Raw genomic sequence first — 15,469 nt, forward strand, 5'->3', positions numbered from 1 at the left:
ATGAAATATGGTAAATATTTAAGGGGACATCTAGACACTTTTAGATTTGTATTGCATTTATCAGATCAGTAGTTGTCAGGGTAAGGCTAGGGATCGACTATAAAGGGGCACAAGGGAATTTTGGGGGTGATGAAACTATTTAAAATCTTGAGTGTGGTGGTAGTTCAATATTTTATGAGTTTTTTCAACCCATAAAATTGTGCGCTGAAAGGCACAATTTTACTCTTTGTAAATTATTACCTGTCTTTAGAATTTTACTCTTTGTAAATTATTACCTGTCTTTAGAAGAAAAAGATCAAAAATATAGTCCAGTTTTTGAGACTGAGGAGAAATCATTAATATTTTATCACTACAAGGAGTCATTCAATGTGACCTATTTAGATGATGCACAGATGGAAACTCATTTCTTATACTCACAGGTGATCCAGTTCTTCATTGCACCTTCTGAAATGCTCCAGATTTGTGGCATATGTCTGAATCCTGTGTTTAGCACTGTTTGGATTCTGGATTGGGTCTCCCTCTTTTTGCCTATGGTGGCCACCCCTAGGAAGATTATTGTCAACTCTGAGTCTTGCTAGAGCTCTTGGAAGCCAACATGAGCCTGGGAGGGAGGTTATTGACGTCTCAAGATTTTCTAGACTAACATTAGAATTTCTGTAAGTGACCACTGCTGGAACACAGACTTTTGTTCTTATGGGGTCTCACATTTTACTGATGTTTTTCCTTATTTAAGGTTGTCTGTCATCTTGATAACAATAGTGCAAAATCTAGGGACCCTGAATAGAGCTATGGTGACATCACCACATTTAGTTAACATGAACATAGGAAATATAAGCATAAGTTCCATGGTCTTCTGTAGGCCGATAATGTGCTTTTATGTGGGTTTGGAAGGGGCGGTCCTTCCTCTAGTCTACATAATCCTTTTGCTGCCTTTTCTTCAAAACCTGTACTGTCACCTGCCAGAAAATTGTCATAACATACAGATTTATGGTGACCACAAATGTGAAGGGTGTACCCTAGAGTTGTACAACATTGAGACTTAAATAATGGCACGAGGACATAGACAATGGCTGACTGAGCTTGGTAACAGCTAGGAATTAACGTTTATGAATCTGGCTCCAGATGGTGGTTTCAGAGTTATGTGTGTCCCTCGCTGCTGTGCAGACCCAAACCATAATTTGGACAAGTCTTCTGGGACAACGCACAGAAGGGATTTTTATAGTTTTGCCGTGTGCTTCATCCTTTGGATAGGCTGGAGCAAACCTTTGTTATAGAGCTGCCCTAAATCTGTGTAGTGAAGCAGCAACATACTTATCGTAGCATTTCATCCTGCATTTATGTCACGTCTCTGATGTTTGGTCTGGCAGGATAAAATCTAGGATTGAGCCTGTGCCTTAAGTGTTTTATCTAATAGGAGGCAGTGAGTCAGCCTTTCCTCCCACATTCCCTTCTTTGTTCCCGACCTTCTCTGCTTTTTCTGTCTTTTTCCCATCTCTGTCTGGCCCTTTCAGTTATATCTGGGGATCATGCAGTTCTTTCTACTCGGATATTCCCCACCCACTCTAAAATGTGACTCCACTTGCACAGGCTGACTGGCTTGGCTGGCAAGAGACAGAGAAAGAAGGGTCAGGATTCAAATGTAGTATATCAAGAGGCCACCTGAGTTTATTCTCTCCTTCCCCTTTATGAAAATGACTATCCCTTAAGTCATAGACCATATCATTGCCAGGCTGGAGAGAACTCTGCCATTTTATCCATGAGCAAACTGAGGCCTGAAGAGGGACATAGCTTACTTGAAGTCTCATGGATAGTGGCAGAGGAGGATGCAGATGCTGTATCACCAAGGGATGTGATGCAAGGAGGCTGTAGTATAAGATTGTTAGCCTTCAGATGGATGAGCTAGGGGCAACCCAGTCCTCAGTCAGTGCAGCCTGGCCAGAAAGATGCCGACAAGTGGCTAGAGGCAGCAGGAAGGAGTGAATAAGAACAAGTTTCATGTGATCATTAGTAACAGGCCTGTGTCTTCAGCATTATTTGGCTGTTTAACACTTAATTCATCTTCTACCGTAAGGGGCCAGGGCTGTGGTATTTGTCTTGCCTTTTGAAATCAGTGGACCTACTAGACTTTGAGAGAGAAGATTACCTATAAATTATGGAAGGTGACTGAAAACATAGGTGGGCCATAGGGCATAGCCTTAGAAACTGAATGGGTCATGAACTGATGTTTTATAACATCTAAGATTTTTATACATTTAAAATACCAGGTGCTGTACCAGACCATAATATAGAAAAGCCACTTGTTATGGTAAAAAGAGCCTTGAGCCAGGAGTTAGGAAATCTGTCTCTGCCCTTCTAATTGGGGGGCTGTATATGTCATAACCTCTGTGGTCTTTGATCACCTCATATGTAAAAGTGGTTGTACTGGAAAATACTTAAAATCCGTTCAGCTCCAAGATTTCATTGTGATGTCTCCTAATATCTAAATGACATTATCTAATTTTATGAAAAAACTTGGCTTTTCTGTAAAATCTTACCTAACATAAATTGACACTAAAGTTTTGCTTCCTAGAGACACATGCACAGTATATATGACATACTCTCATAGTCCCCTAATAAAAGGCAGTTATATATAAAAAATACAAAGACAAAGCTATAATAGGATTTGAGAGGAGATCAAATTAACTCATTTCCATAGTCTTAGGTTCTACCATTTATAATTTCTCTGAGGTAAAGTTTCTTTATTTTTAAAATTAGAGAGTATGGACTAGATTGTTTTCAGCATCTTTTTATCTCTGATATTTATGATTCTAAATCTTAGGTGAGTGTTTTCTTTAAAAAGCAAAAATAACAATAATAACAATACAATGAGAAACCCTGAAATTCATGTAAGGTCCGAAAAATGGATTTGGGTTGTAGAGAAATCCTTTGTAAATTCCAACCTGATTAATATTGCCAGTGGCATAACTCCTTCATATCTACATGTACAATTTAATTTTTAAATTGTTTTCCTGGAATAAATGAGGGACAACTTAATTATTAGTCATTTATTCAATTTGCTACAGCCTTGGATGATAGGATTTTTGTAATGGAAATGCTGGCACATGCTCTAAGCTACGTGGCATCCACATGCCGTTTGGATCTGCTCTCCAGAGATTTTGTCCTCGTTTGATGAATCTGGCATTAGATTTCTGTTCTATAGTCAATGCTAGCATAATGCAGGTAGCCCTTTCTTTTCCTGATATAGTTAATGTGGACTATCTTTCCTTTGTTAATCTGGTGAGGGAAGACTCAGGTTTGCAAAAGCCAAATCATTAGAAAAATAAGACTAGGCATGGTTTTTGGTGCAGATAATTAGAGGTTTTTCTTTTTTGTAATAAGCATTCCTAACTCCAGGAACCACCCTAATTTTTTCTCCTCTCTTTAATTCCCCCTCCCGGCTTCCACCCCTGACCTATGGATATTGCTGTTTCTCCTTAAACTGTATCTCTGAAGGCAGGGTATTCCTCCCACACACTGGCAGTGTGCTCCCAGGGCCTGGCGCACCCGGGGCCTGGCACACCCAGGGTATGGTCCGTGGCTCCACCTGGGGCGTGAACCCAGGACTTTCTGCATGTAAAGCAGACGTGCTAACCACTACACTATGGAGCCACCCCGGAAGCACCCTAATTTCAATTATTTTTTTTATATTTTGAGGCAGCTATAAATATAATAAACAGGTAACTACCTTTTCATTCATTCAAGAGATGTGCATTGAAGCGGTTTCTATGGCCAGGCATTGGGCTAAATCCTGAATTGCAGTAATTGAAGACGGGTGTTTGCATCTTCAGAGGTCTTAGGCCAGGCACTCCTGTTTTTAGGAGTTATTATACACAGATGGCCCAACGGGCGTGTTCCATTGTTCTGTCTTTGGTTTAGTAAGATAAGAACTTAGTCTCCTAATCCCTTGGTATCTATGAGATGTTGACAGTGAGGAGCAGAACTTTTCTCTCTAAAAGCAAAGTAAAACTACTACCACTATCACCACTACCAACAAAAGAGGGTGTGAGGAGTCAGTGCAGGAATTCAAAGGGAATTGAAAACACTCATACCCACTGGTGGTTAAGTAACATGATAAGACCTTTCTGGAATGACATAAAAACAATAGTCACCAAAAACTATAAAAATGCCTTTGAGTAATCAATGCCACTCAGATTTTATGCTATAGAAATAATTATGGATGTGCACGAAGATGTGTGTATAAGAATAGTCATTTAAAATATGAAAATAGATCTCGGAAGCTAAGCAGGGTCGGGCCTGGTTAGTACTTGGATGGGAGACCACCTAGGCAGACCATGTGCTGCAGGTGTGAAAAATAAAAAAATAAGGGATTGTAAGCTGACAAAGTCCTTGCAATCTGTGAGGTCAACCAAGGGTTGCCTCACCATTAAACAAACAAACAAACAAACAAATAAATAAAATATATCAAGCATAAGTATTTGGCAATGTATTGGTTAGGCAAATCATGATGTATCTGAAATCAAAGGTTAAGCAGCTATTAAACTGTGCTATAGAAGAATACTTATGAGGATTTTACTAAGGATGAAAAGGCAGTCTTTAAAAATGTATTATGTGCAGAAAAAATACTCATGTTATTTAAAATTAAATAAGACTAGTGAGAATTTTGATAATGAAACAGTTCACTCGTGGGTTCTGATGTTGTACGTTTATTTCAACTGCAATGTATGAGAAGATTTCCAAACAGGCTGTGAAGTTGATCATTTTCCACAGGGAGTGTTAGAGAATTGATATGTCCCTCTTACTTCAGCCTGTTGCTGAAGGGAAAGGAGATAACAAGGAAAAGGGAATGAGGGCAAGAATGAGATGGAGGCGGCTCTAGTTTCTTATCCAGATGAGAGACTGGATAACGTCATTGTGTGTGTGTGTTTGCCACTCACCTTACCCACCACTAAGAATGAAGTTGAAGAAATTTGCTGTGGGTTTGAGTGCTGTGAGACTCTCTGGCTTCGTTCTGCTGGGGCCCCATGTGGGTGCCTCTCCCTGGTGCGCTGGCTCCTCCCAGGAGCAGGCTAGAGAAGCAATCGTGTTATTATCAACTCAAACAGTTTTTCCTTTTGACTGATCTTCAGCTGCCTTAGGGCTTAGACAGACTGGAGTCAGACCAATCAGCTCTGAGTGTTGCCTTCCTTAGGGTGCTAACCTTCCCCTGAAAACTCCCTCCCACGTTAGGCTATTCTGAGCCACCCCCAGTACCTTTGTGTTCAGAAGCCACTGTGTTTCATCAAGATGCATCATTCAGACTGGTAGGAGCCGAAGTAGAGACAACTAAAATTCTGTCATTGCATCCAGAGAGGACCTTAAAGCTCCAATTGAACATGGGCATCAGGAGAGAGGAGTAGTTGGGAGCAATGTGACTTCACCCCAGAAGCAGCTGCCTTGGAAGGGCTGTGTGCATGCGAGTGTGGGGTGATGACCATGCCTGCTGACACCTCCCGCAGAGGCAGGGAGCATACTGGGGGCAGAGGAATGGCCGATCACATTGGAAGGCTTTCCTGAGGTCTTTTTTATGTTGTTCATTCTCTCTTGGCCTCTCTTCTCTCCTCCCCTCCTTGGGACATCCCTCTCCTCACCCCTTTCTTCTTTCCACCACTCCAACTCACCTTTACACTCCTCTCCTCCTTGCTCCCACCTCACACTCTTCCTTACCTCTTGGTCCCCTCACCAAATCTGTTCCTCCTGGCCCCGCTCCACAGACCTCTGGGTCTGTGCCCATCTTCTATTCCCCACCCTCCTTCTCTCTCTTGGTGTCTCTCCCCTCCCCCCAGCCTCTCCCTCCCTCTCAGTCTTGATCTCCCCTTTGATTCTTTCTCTCTCTTTTCTCTTCTGGAGAATCAGGCGAGTTTGTGCTCTTGCCGTGTAACCCTGTGTAAGGGCACCGTCACAGTAGGCAGGGACGTGGGGATAAGCGGTGAGCTGGTGGTGCTTGCTTGCTGCCTGGCTGCCTTTCCCTAGGGAAGTTAATGAGGTTCTTGTCATGAGATTTGCACGTGTTTCATTTTTGACTCTGTCTTATTTTCAGATGGATTTTGGGAATCTTGTGAGCTCAGCAGAACTGTAGTTTGGAGAGCCTCAGATTGGCGGTACCCCTGTGCTGAGGTCCTTTGGAAGGGGATGCTGTCCAGGGAATTTTCCAGGGCTGACTAAATGGAGTAGGAAGGGAAGCAGGAAACAAGGCTTTGCATGAGCAATTCCAGAATAAGGATATCAGAACCATAAAGGCAGGGCTTTCTTCTTCATCATGGAAATATCCTCAGGTCATTTTTAGGAACTGGGAAATTTGATTCAAAAAATGATAAAATATTCGTTATTCCTTAGCAGGTATAGCATAATGACAGGTGTTCATTATATGTGAGTTAAGTGAATCGGCCTAATACTGGAGTGCACATTTGAAACTCTCCTTTAACTTCCCACATAAAAGCTGTAGATACTACTTCCCTCCTGGTCTAAGCTTGTATTTTTGCAAAGACAGCATTGATTGAATAAATAGTATTTAGGTGTTCAGGTAACTATTTCAGCTTCCTCTTGGGTCCTCATTGCTTTGTCTGTGGCCATCAGGAGAGCTCAATGTTCCAAGTGGCAATCTGCATCACACTGGTGGCTGCCAACAGTCCTAGGAGAGACTTACTTATGCCCAGTTAGAGTCGGGGAATGAAGGGAGTTGGGAGAGGGATGGGGAAGGTGCGGGTCCATTGTTTTCCTTGTCTGCAGCCGGCTTTTCCCCTTAGTGGTCATTCTCACTGACACTGCATTTCAGTTTTCCTTTCATTGTAACTGTAAGGCCTTCCGGTCATGATTCTTACCTATGCATGTTGGTTTGTCCTGATTCTGGAAGGTGAGCATTGTTATAGGTCTGGAGTTCCTCTTCTTGGGACAGATAAGATACGGAATAAAGAATATGGTATCTGAGCATCCAGATTTTGTTTAATTTCTAAGGCTGAAAGGAAATTTGTTTTGTTTTGTTTTGTTTTTGTCCTTTGAACTTTGATTAGATTTTTCTTTTTTTTTTTTTTTTGACTATTGGCTCTATAGAGACTGTTATTTGCTTCTGTATTACTCTAGCAGTCTTTAGAAAATTGAATCAAACCAAGCTTTTGGTTTATGGACTAAAGCATAGATCATCCAAACTAGATCAGGCAGAGCTGCTTCTAAACCACCTTGGTATGATTGGTGTACGCCATAATAAGCTCTCCAGAAATGGGGTCCAAGACTTCTCTAAGCGGGAGTCTTGTCTGATTTCCTTCAAAGCCCATTTTTATTTTTATGTAGTGATGACAGATAGGAGAAACAGAAAATGGAAAAGAAGATAAAATAACCCAGAAGCTCGACAACCCAGGCAGAATCATAAATATATGTTCAAGGAAATAAAACACTAAAAGCAGAGCAGTCCTTCATATTTTGTTTGTTTCTCTGGCATTTCACATCTCTCCTTGGAACTCATGATTAGAGCAGTGACTTACGTTATAGAAAGCTATATGATGTAAGTTATTTTATTTCTTAATCGAATGACTCCGTATTATCTGGCACAGATGAGATTGTTCCAGTATGAAACCCTGAAATACGTAACTTACATCTGGATGCTCTCGTAAAGTAAACTGCCTCGGCTGCGGTTTTGCAAGTGTTCGTTCAGCATGGTAAGGGAAGGGGTCTGGCATTCTTTCATTTGGATGTGTAAGAGTCTTAAAATTCCCACTGAGGCCTCCTGCTTAGTGGACTGCTGCTGTGGACTTCTAAAGGCCTGGTTGAGAATGACAAGGAGAATCGCAGTTTTCAGATACTAAACATAGCAATGGCTGTTGACTATGTTTGTTCTCTCTGGACCTCTTTACTTTTGCTGTCTTTTTTTTTTCCTTGTTATGTAATTACAATGATGCTGATGTTCCAAATAGGAGAGGGACATGTGAGTGTGTAAGTCAAAGAAGTAACTGTTTTTAATTGGTGTGATTAGTCTAATTCTTCACTGGTCACATGGACGATTTGGGAAATTGAATATGAGGAAACCTGAATATCCATTTGCCCTTTGTGTGTGCTAATATCTTTATTCCAAAAAAGATGATACAGTTTAATAAATTTCTCTAGAAATTTAATTTGCGATATATGTACATTCTGTGAAAGGTGTTCACTTAAAAGTATGTTCAAAATTAGTTATAATAAAAAGTAATTCAAAAATTTCTAAGTTCTTGGCAATGCAAAAATAAGCAAGTAAATAAATCAACAGGAACCCCGCAGGGTCCCTGATGGTTCACAGTCTATTACCTTCCATTGCTTAGAAAAAGAGCTGTTTCAAATCCACCACTATTCCCTACACGGCATGGGGTATTTAGTGATAAATAGCTAGGGAACCATTTCATCCACAGGTGGGTTTTGGATTAAACCACAGTGAAATTTTTAAGGTGGTTGCTCTGTTCCACTACTTCTTTTCCTCTGAAAAAGCGCAACGTGCATCAAGACCTCCTCTGCCACTTCCCTCTCCAGACCACGACTGTGTTCTCATACTGGGAAAATCCCATGTTCTGTTTTCTGATGTTGTAAATTTTCCTTTTAGTCTTTTCCAAGCCCCCATCATCATTAATGGTGTATCTTGTTGTCTGCTGGTAAAATGTAAGAATATGTCATAAATTAAGGATGGTTCTGCATTGCCTCTTATCTGACTAGCATCTGTGGGTGTCAGCTGCCAACAAGTAGCTCGGGTGTCTGGGCCACTCCTGAATACTCACAAGCTGACACACTCTCTTCTGATAAAAGGTACCTTCAAATATGCATGTAATTTTCACTATAAATTTTGTATGCTTAAATACTTCCTGTAAGAGAATCGCTCGACCTAATACAATGATTTGGCTGGGACTTTTAAAAAGCTGGTTATAAATATCGCTAGAAATTATAGAGCAAGCATAAATACTTCACTCTGAGCTTTGCTGAGCATTTTCAGGATGCTTCTGACCACATCTGTGAAATCTGAGCTTATACCAGAGGAAGGGCAATGGGACGAGGAGAGGCAAAGTATGTCACTGTCATCCCAGGAAAACTACAAAGTAACATGGTTTCAGTGATGATAAAGCAAGGATTTTGTCCTTTTAGTTCTTATCTAATCAACCACCCTCATTTTGTTGGTATGTGTGCCTACCTCACCTAAAAATCTATGTGTCTAAGTTCAGACGTATCTTGTTAGGATTGTGTTCAAACAGCACACATATTATGTTCTCCAGAGAGACATTGTGTCTGTGTGGATGATAAGAATCAAAGTGTTGCTGGCCTTTTGCCTGTTAATAGAATATTTTATTCTCCTAATTCTGTGCAAGGTGCTAACAAAAAAAATCTGTATCCATGATGACATTTGCATAGAGTGAAGTATTTATTTTATTGCTTTAAAGCTATCCGTTGTAGACGGGTTAGTGGTAGTGGTGATGGTGGTGGGAGTGGTGGTGGAAACAATGGTGGTGGTGGAGGTGGTCAGCGTCGACCCTGCGACATGTTATGTCAGAATGCTGAAGTCCTTTAAGGTTAAGGGATGACTCTCCGTATGCACAATTCTTTTTATTTTGTACAGCACTGAAGCTCATGAAGTAGAAAAAAACATAACATACCATTTTTCTTAATGCAGTTTTGCATTGGCTATTTTATTCCACAGCTTTTAATTTTATAATGAGCTCCTGATGCCAGGTCGCATATAAGCGATGAGCTGTCGTTAAATCGATTAGGATCCACGGTGTCAGTTTCTTTGTTCTGTCATCCTGTTTATCTGATAGATCAGAAAGTGGGATGGTTAACAAAGGAGTCACTGAGGTACGAGGGGTGTGTTTCCAACTAATTGGTGTGAACACTAACTTTACAGTGCTGATACGGTGTTTGTTTTATCATGATTTTCTAAGACTTCCTCCAGTGTGTCTCTTTGTTATATGATGGCATCCTTTCCCTTTCTCTGCAACACACTAGCTTGAAAAACAGAAGAATAAATAAGACCCCTTGCTTTGTCCTGTTCTTAATTCTGTGCTTTTAAGTCAAATCCCTCCCTGATGGCATTGACTCTCTCCCCTCATGTATAGAGATACACTCGGAGTGTTGTAAATCATTCAGGATTAGAAGCTGTGCTCTGCATCTGACCTGGTGGCTCACATACGCCCACGTCCACCACAACTGGCAAATGGTGACGGTTTATTTTGGGGCTGGTATAAGAGGCTGTGTCTGACGGCTGCGAGTGTCAGCCAGGGGCTGAGATCGTCATGTAATGTGGCCTCAACTCTTGTCTCTTTGCGCAGACTGCTCACTCGAAGCTCAGCCCAAATATGTTAGAGGTGGGAAGCGTTATGGACGAAGGTCCTTACCTGAGTTTCAAGAATCCGTGGAGGAGTTTGCAGAGGTGACAGTGATCGAGCCACTAGATGAAGAAGCACGGCCTTCACACATCCCAACTGGTGACCACAATGAGGTAAGGACTCAGACAGGCATATCCATCTGGACCGCATCATAGATACCCACATCACTGTGGTGTAGAGACGGGAGAACTGAGGGAGTTTATGGCTTTTCTAAGTTGCCAACTACTTGCTAATCTTATTTCTTGGGTTTTTTTGTTTGTTTGTTTGTTTTTTGGATACATATGGCTAGTTTTTCTATTGTTTGAATGTTTTCATCTCTGTTTCAACTTTGAGAGAGCTCACATTTCTGGGCATGCTTTATGTTTATACATTTTTGGATTCATTTTTTTTCAGATAATCTGGGGTCTGCCACTTATAGCTCTTCTTAGAAGTAGATCTATCCTCCATGGCCCTGTCATTTTTAATTGTGTGAAAAACCACCCGCCCCACTCCCCCAACTATAAAAACAGCATCCGTGACAGGTAGGAAGTGAAAGCAGTGTGTTTAGGCATTTTAAGAACCGGCATCTTATCTTCTGTGGTGGAGTAAAGCAGCTTTAAAACTTGATTCTCGTCGCAGCAACTCAGCAGTTGCCACAGTTCTTCTTTCTGGTTCCATGACACCCAGGCACATCTGGCTCTCCAGCAATCAGAGATTTGCCTGCCTCCCTCATCTCCCTGCTTTTCATTTTACACATTGCCATTATATACCAATAAAGGAGAAGCAGTAACATTTTCTTTATTCTTTCTTTACGGCTCATTTACTAACATGCCATTTATAGAACATGATGGAAAATGCCATGCTGAGCAAGCTCTAAATATGTCTTGCACATCCCAGCTCAGACTAGGGATGCAAATATTTCAGATACTAATATAAACTGGAAAAGAGAGAATGCCTCAACTTTCTTAATGTTGTCTGTAGATTGTAGATTGATTGGAGGTGTGCATGTATACGTGTGTGTGTGCACGCATGTGTGCGTGTGCATTGCCATCTAACGTCCATGTTCAGCATACTAAAATCTACAGAAAGTTTGCTTCAGTAATTCCCCCAGAAATCAGACATCTAGCATTCTCAACTTTCCAGGATACTGACAAACTCAAAGGTAACTAGAAAGAGCCCAAGGACGGAACAGAAGTGAAACCTGCCATAAGTACTGCAGTTTAGAAGACATGTAACTGATCTGCCAGTCAGGAGTTTGTACCATTTTTTAAATAAGAGCAGTGCCTGGCCTCACCCCAGAAGTGACAGAGCAGTGTCAGAAATGTGAGCCAGAAGAGAGGAAGAAAAACAGCTGGAGAACAGAGAGAGAAACCACGAAAATGGTGCAAGAGTAGTGTGGGAGAGAAGTAACAGCTGAAAAGAGAGAAGGCCATGAGAAGCAAGAAGGGAATTGCTGCCTAGAACATCACATCACTGGGGGCCAATCGGCCTGAGGCAGAGGCTACTTCCTGTCTTAGTTCACTTGGTTTCAGACTCTTTCCTGGGCCCGTTAGAGAACTAATTTGCATATTTTGGTTATTGCAGTATTCGTATTTATCTTGCTCTCAGAAAGGCTGTCATTTTATTACGTAAAGTCTGTTTTGTAGCCTTGACTTGTAACTCTGTGGAATGTATCCAAGATGCTTCTCTATGAATAAAATGATGAAAACATGTCTCAACACTTTCAGAGGCGAGCTTTTGTTATTTGGAGAACACTTTTAAGTCTGGTATCTCCCTTCTCCAACTATTTTTACTACCCAAGGCATTATTATTTGGTGCTAAGAAATTAAATGATTACTTATTTTTTTGCTAAGGTAGTTTGTAGTTGCCATCTGGGGATACTTGGGCAGAGCTGATTTTGTTGCTGGCAGCATATTTCTTATATCCTTGTTTTATCTGACAACCAGTGAGGTTTACTGTTAAAAAGTGAGACTTTGGTTTCATGTCTAAAGATAAGAGTTGAGGCCTGAGTGGGCAAAATCTTGCAGCTTGTATCTGAGTAAAAGGGTACATTGAGAGAATCGTTTCAACCCCAATGTACTTGAGCTTCCTTAACTCCTCCAGAACCTCTCAGGTAGACCTTTTGATGCTAAATATTGAAGCTTTTGCATTCAACTGCCCACCATCAGTAGAATAGCTACTGGAGGCCTGGAGAGGGTCATTTCTCTTGTTGTCTGTTCCCCTGGAAGACTTCTCCCAACTCAACTTTGATAGTCTGTTATATCTCACCCCAGAAAGCCTGTAGAAGTATCAGCTGCCATTTTTTACTCTGTCTTTTTAAATTGCTGATGGTGGACTCAAACCAAAGCTCATCCAGCTGCTTTCTTGCTGAAAAATGAAGTGTTTGTGAGCTGAATCGAGCCTGTCAGTTTTCAAATTGATTCGTCACTTTGAAAAATTAATAGCTTCACATGTGACACTTTTGATGTTCCTGTTGGCAGTAAGAAGGGCCAATCCCAGCTTTGTACAGTAACCGTGGTCGTAGGTCACATTCATGGATACATAGTCTAGTGGCATAGTTTAATCAATGTGTCAGTCTTATTGCCTCCTGCTCGGTCAGGATAGCAGTCCTGTTTCCTGGCCAGTTTCCATAGTAGCCTCAGCCATTTAGGGACACTCATTTGGCTAACAGAAGTTTATGCTCTGGGCAGCATGGGCTTGTGCTAGAAATATCCTGTCCCTTCTACAGAAGCTGTTTAGGTCTCATCAGAGTACTGGATAATCTTCCGTATTCCAAAGTAGTCCCATATGGGGACTGTGGGGAGGAAAAAAATTCTCAGTGATCTGTGAGATTTATTCTTAACTTTTAAAGAGTTCAGAATCTGTCAGGAGTTCTTTATGGTACTGTTGGCTGCTGCTTCTCCCTTTTGGTGCCTGGGGCCCTTTTGTCTGCTGCCCTTGGGCATTAAGAATTTATTTCTTGGGTGTGTTTGTTACGAGTGGCTCATACTTCATCTCAATGCCACTGGGCAATATTGAAGGAGGGAGCAGGGCTGGGTCTCTCCCTGACGTGAGTATTTCATAAAGGTTAGTTGGAGAGCTGGAGACAGGCCTACTTGGTTTTGACTGTGGGTTTCCTTTGACTCCTGGATTTTGGCTCAAGGGAAGGTAGAATTCCTCGCCTGCCTGTGGGCTGCAGTTTCTCCTGCTCTCAGACATGCCTGACTTTTTCTAAAGTGACTTCAGAGTTTTTTGATGAAGACAAAAAGACCTTTACCTGTTGTAAGAAGTTAAATGGAGGAGAAATCTGGCTGTTGCTATCCAACAGGAGACTAATTTTAGCTCTAGGGTGAATCAAACAGTATTTACCTGAGGACTTGGGGAGGGGCGGGCAATGGAATGAAAGGGTGTCACAAGCACCTGTAAAGCTGTCCTCAGGGTAGCTCCCTTCTAGGAACTCATCCTGTGGGGTTATGGAAGCAAACAGTCATCTGAAGGGATAAAATAATAATACCTCCCTCCCCCGCCGCCCCTTTCTCTCTAGGGTTGTGCCATAATAGAGGAGTTGCTACAGCTTGACAATTCATCCCGAGGCTCCTGGGATAGGAGTTCAAAATGTTTTCCTGCATCTTTCCTTGTGAGGCCTTCTCCTGTACATATAATGAAAGTTATAGGTATTCTTAGTAGCCATACCTCTTTGCAGGCTACCTGTTAACTCCACCATTTGCCTCCCACCCAAGAAGACATAGATAGAAATGCAGGCAAGTGGGAATGATGCTATTACAGAAATTGCTTTGAGGCAACTAAATTTATTTTTAATGTGAGTTGCATGTGAAGCTTCAGGCTACATTAGTTACAGTGACTTGGGATGCCTCTCGTGACTGTTGTGAACACCATTGTGATCTGGTGCCTTAGGTGAGACCCCACATCGTCACTATGGGGTAACGAACGCCCCACCACCATCGCCTCATCCCTTGAATAGAATATATGAGAATAAACCTTGTTATAAGGTGTTTTTGATTGTGTTCTACTTTTGTTTCAGTTCACATATGTTAGAGCCCTAACATAAATTGTAAACATTTAATTAGCTTCCATCCTACCATTTCCTCCAGCTTTATTCAGGCAATTTTATTCTTTTTTAAAACAGAAGATACCTAACCTAGCTATTAAGCATGCCTCCCCTCCCAAGTTTAGTTTACAAGCCAATAAAGCCATTCCATAGGCAAAGGCCACTGTAATCTTGCTAAATTTTCCACATTGAAATGTGTATTACAGAACTTCACTTGGAAACCCTGAAGCAGAATGTGCTAATTCACAAGTGACAGGTGGGTTCCACCATCAGGCTGAAAAGTGCATCTACCTTCCAATTTAGTGTGTTTATCTGGCAAATGGATCCCTTGGGATGACCTCTCATTCTGTGTGGTATTGAAAGGAAAGTGATTTTTCTTTTTTCATGGGATCATTTTCGCTCAAAGCAATTCAACTAGACATTCTATTCTGAATTAATCCTGACCAACAAACAAAGGGCACATTCTCGATTCCAGCATAAGGTGTGATTACTGAGATGGTTTTGGTTGTCATTGTTTTTGCTATACTTCATTAAGAGACAGAAGTGAGGTTTTAGATTCCATGGAGTCCATTTTTCCCCTTTCGTATGCATATCTGTAGTGCCTTGAACTGACCTTGAATTTTATGCTCATGTTTCTTCCAAGGGTAGGTGGAAGCGGGCAGAAAAACAAAACACTCTCAATTCTATTTCGTAATACTCAGACTTAGTAGGAAAGATTGTTCAATTAATACAGTTGGGGCAGGGCCACTTTGCTTTCTGCCCTCGTTGAAAACAGGGGACACCTTGTTAACCATTTTCCTCCATAGGGAATAAATGGAATCTAGTAAGATTCTTATCAAGAGCAAGAGGCTTTAAACAATTATTTCTTCAGCTGTAGACAATAATAGCGTAAGCCAAAACCAGACAGTTTAAGTGAGGACCTGAGAGAAAAGCTAAAGCCAACTGCTTCATTCGCCCAAGAATAGACAAGCAAATCAAGTCTTTGTGTTGGGACTCTGGGTGTAATGCGAGAGAGTGGTAGTTTAAAAACTTATTAAAAAATGCTGATTTTACTACCCTGCATAAAATCATATAT

General features: G+C 41.3%; 1 protein-coding gene across 1 annotated transcript in view; it reads left to right on the forward strand.

Moving 5' to 3' along the window:
* Positions 1 to 15,469, forward strand: part of NIN (ninein) — a 93,257-nt gene that overhangs the window by 20,933 nt on the left and 56,855 nt on the right. The window contains 1 exon segment of the mRNA XM_039865146.1: positions 10,311 to 10,480. Coding sequence (XP_039721080.1) covers positions 10,311 to 10,480 — 170 coding nt within the window.

The sequence above is a fragment of the Pteropus medius genome, unplaced genomic scaffold (assembly GCF_902729225.1).
Source record: "Pteropus medius unplaced genomic scaffold, Ma_sr-lr_union100, whole genome shotgun sequence".
In the NCBI taxonomy this organism is placed as follows: domain Eukaryota; kingdom Metazoa; phylum Chordata; class Mammalia; order Chiroptera; family Pteropodidae; genus Pteropus; species Pteropus medius.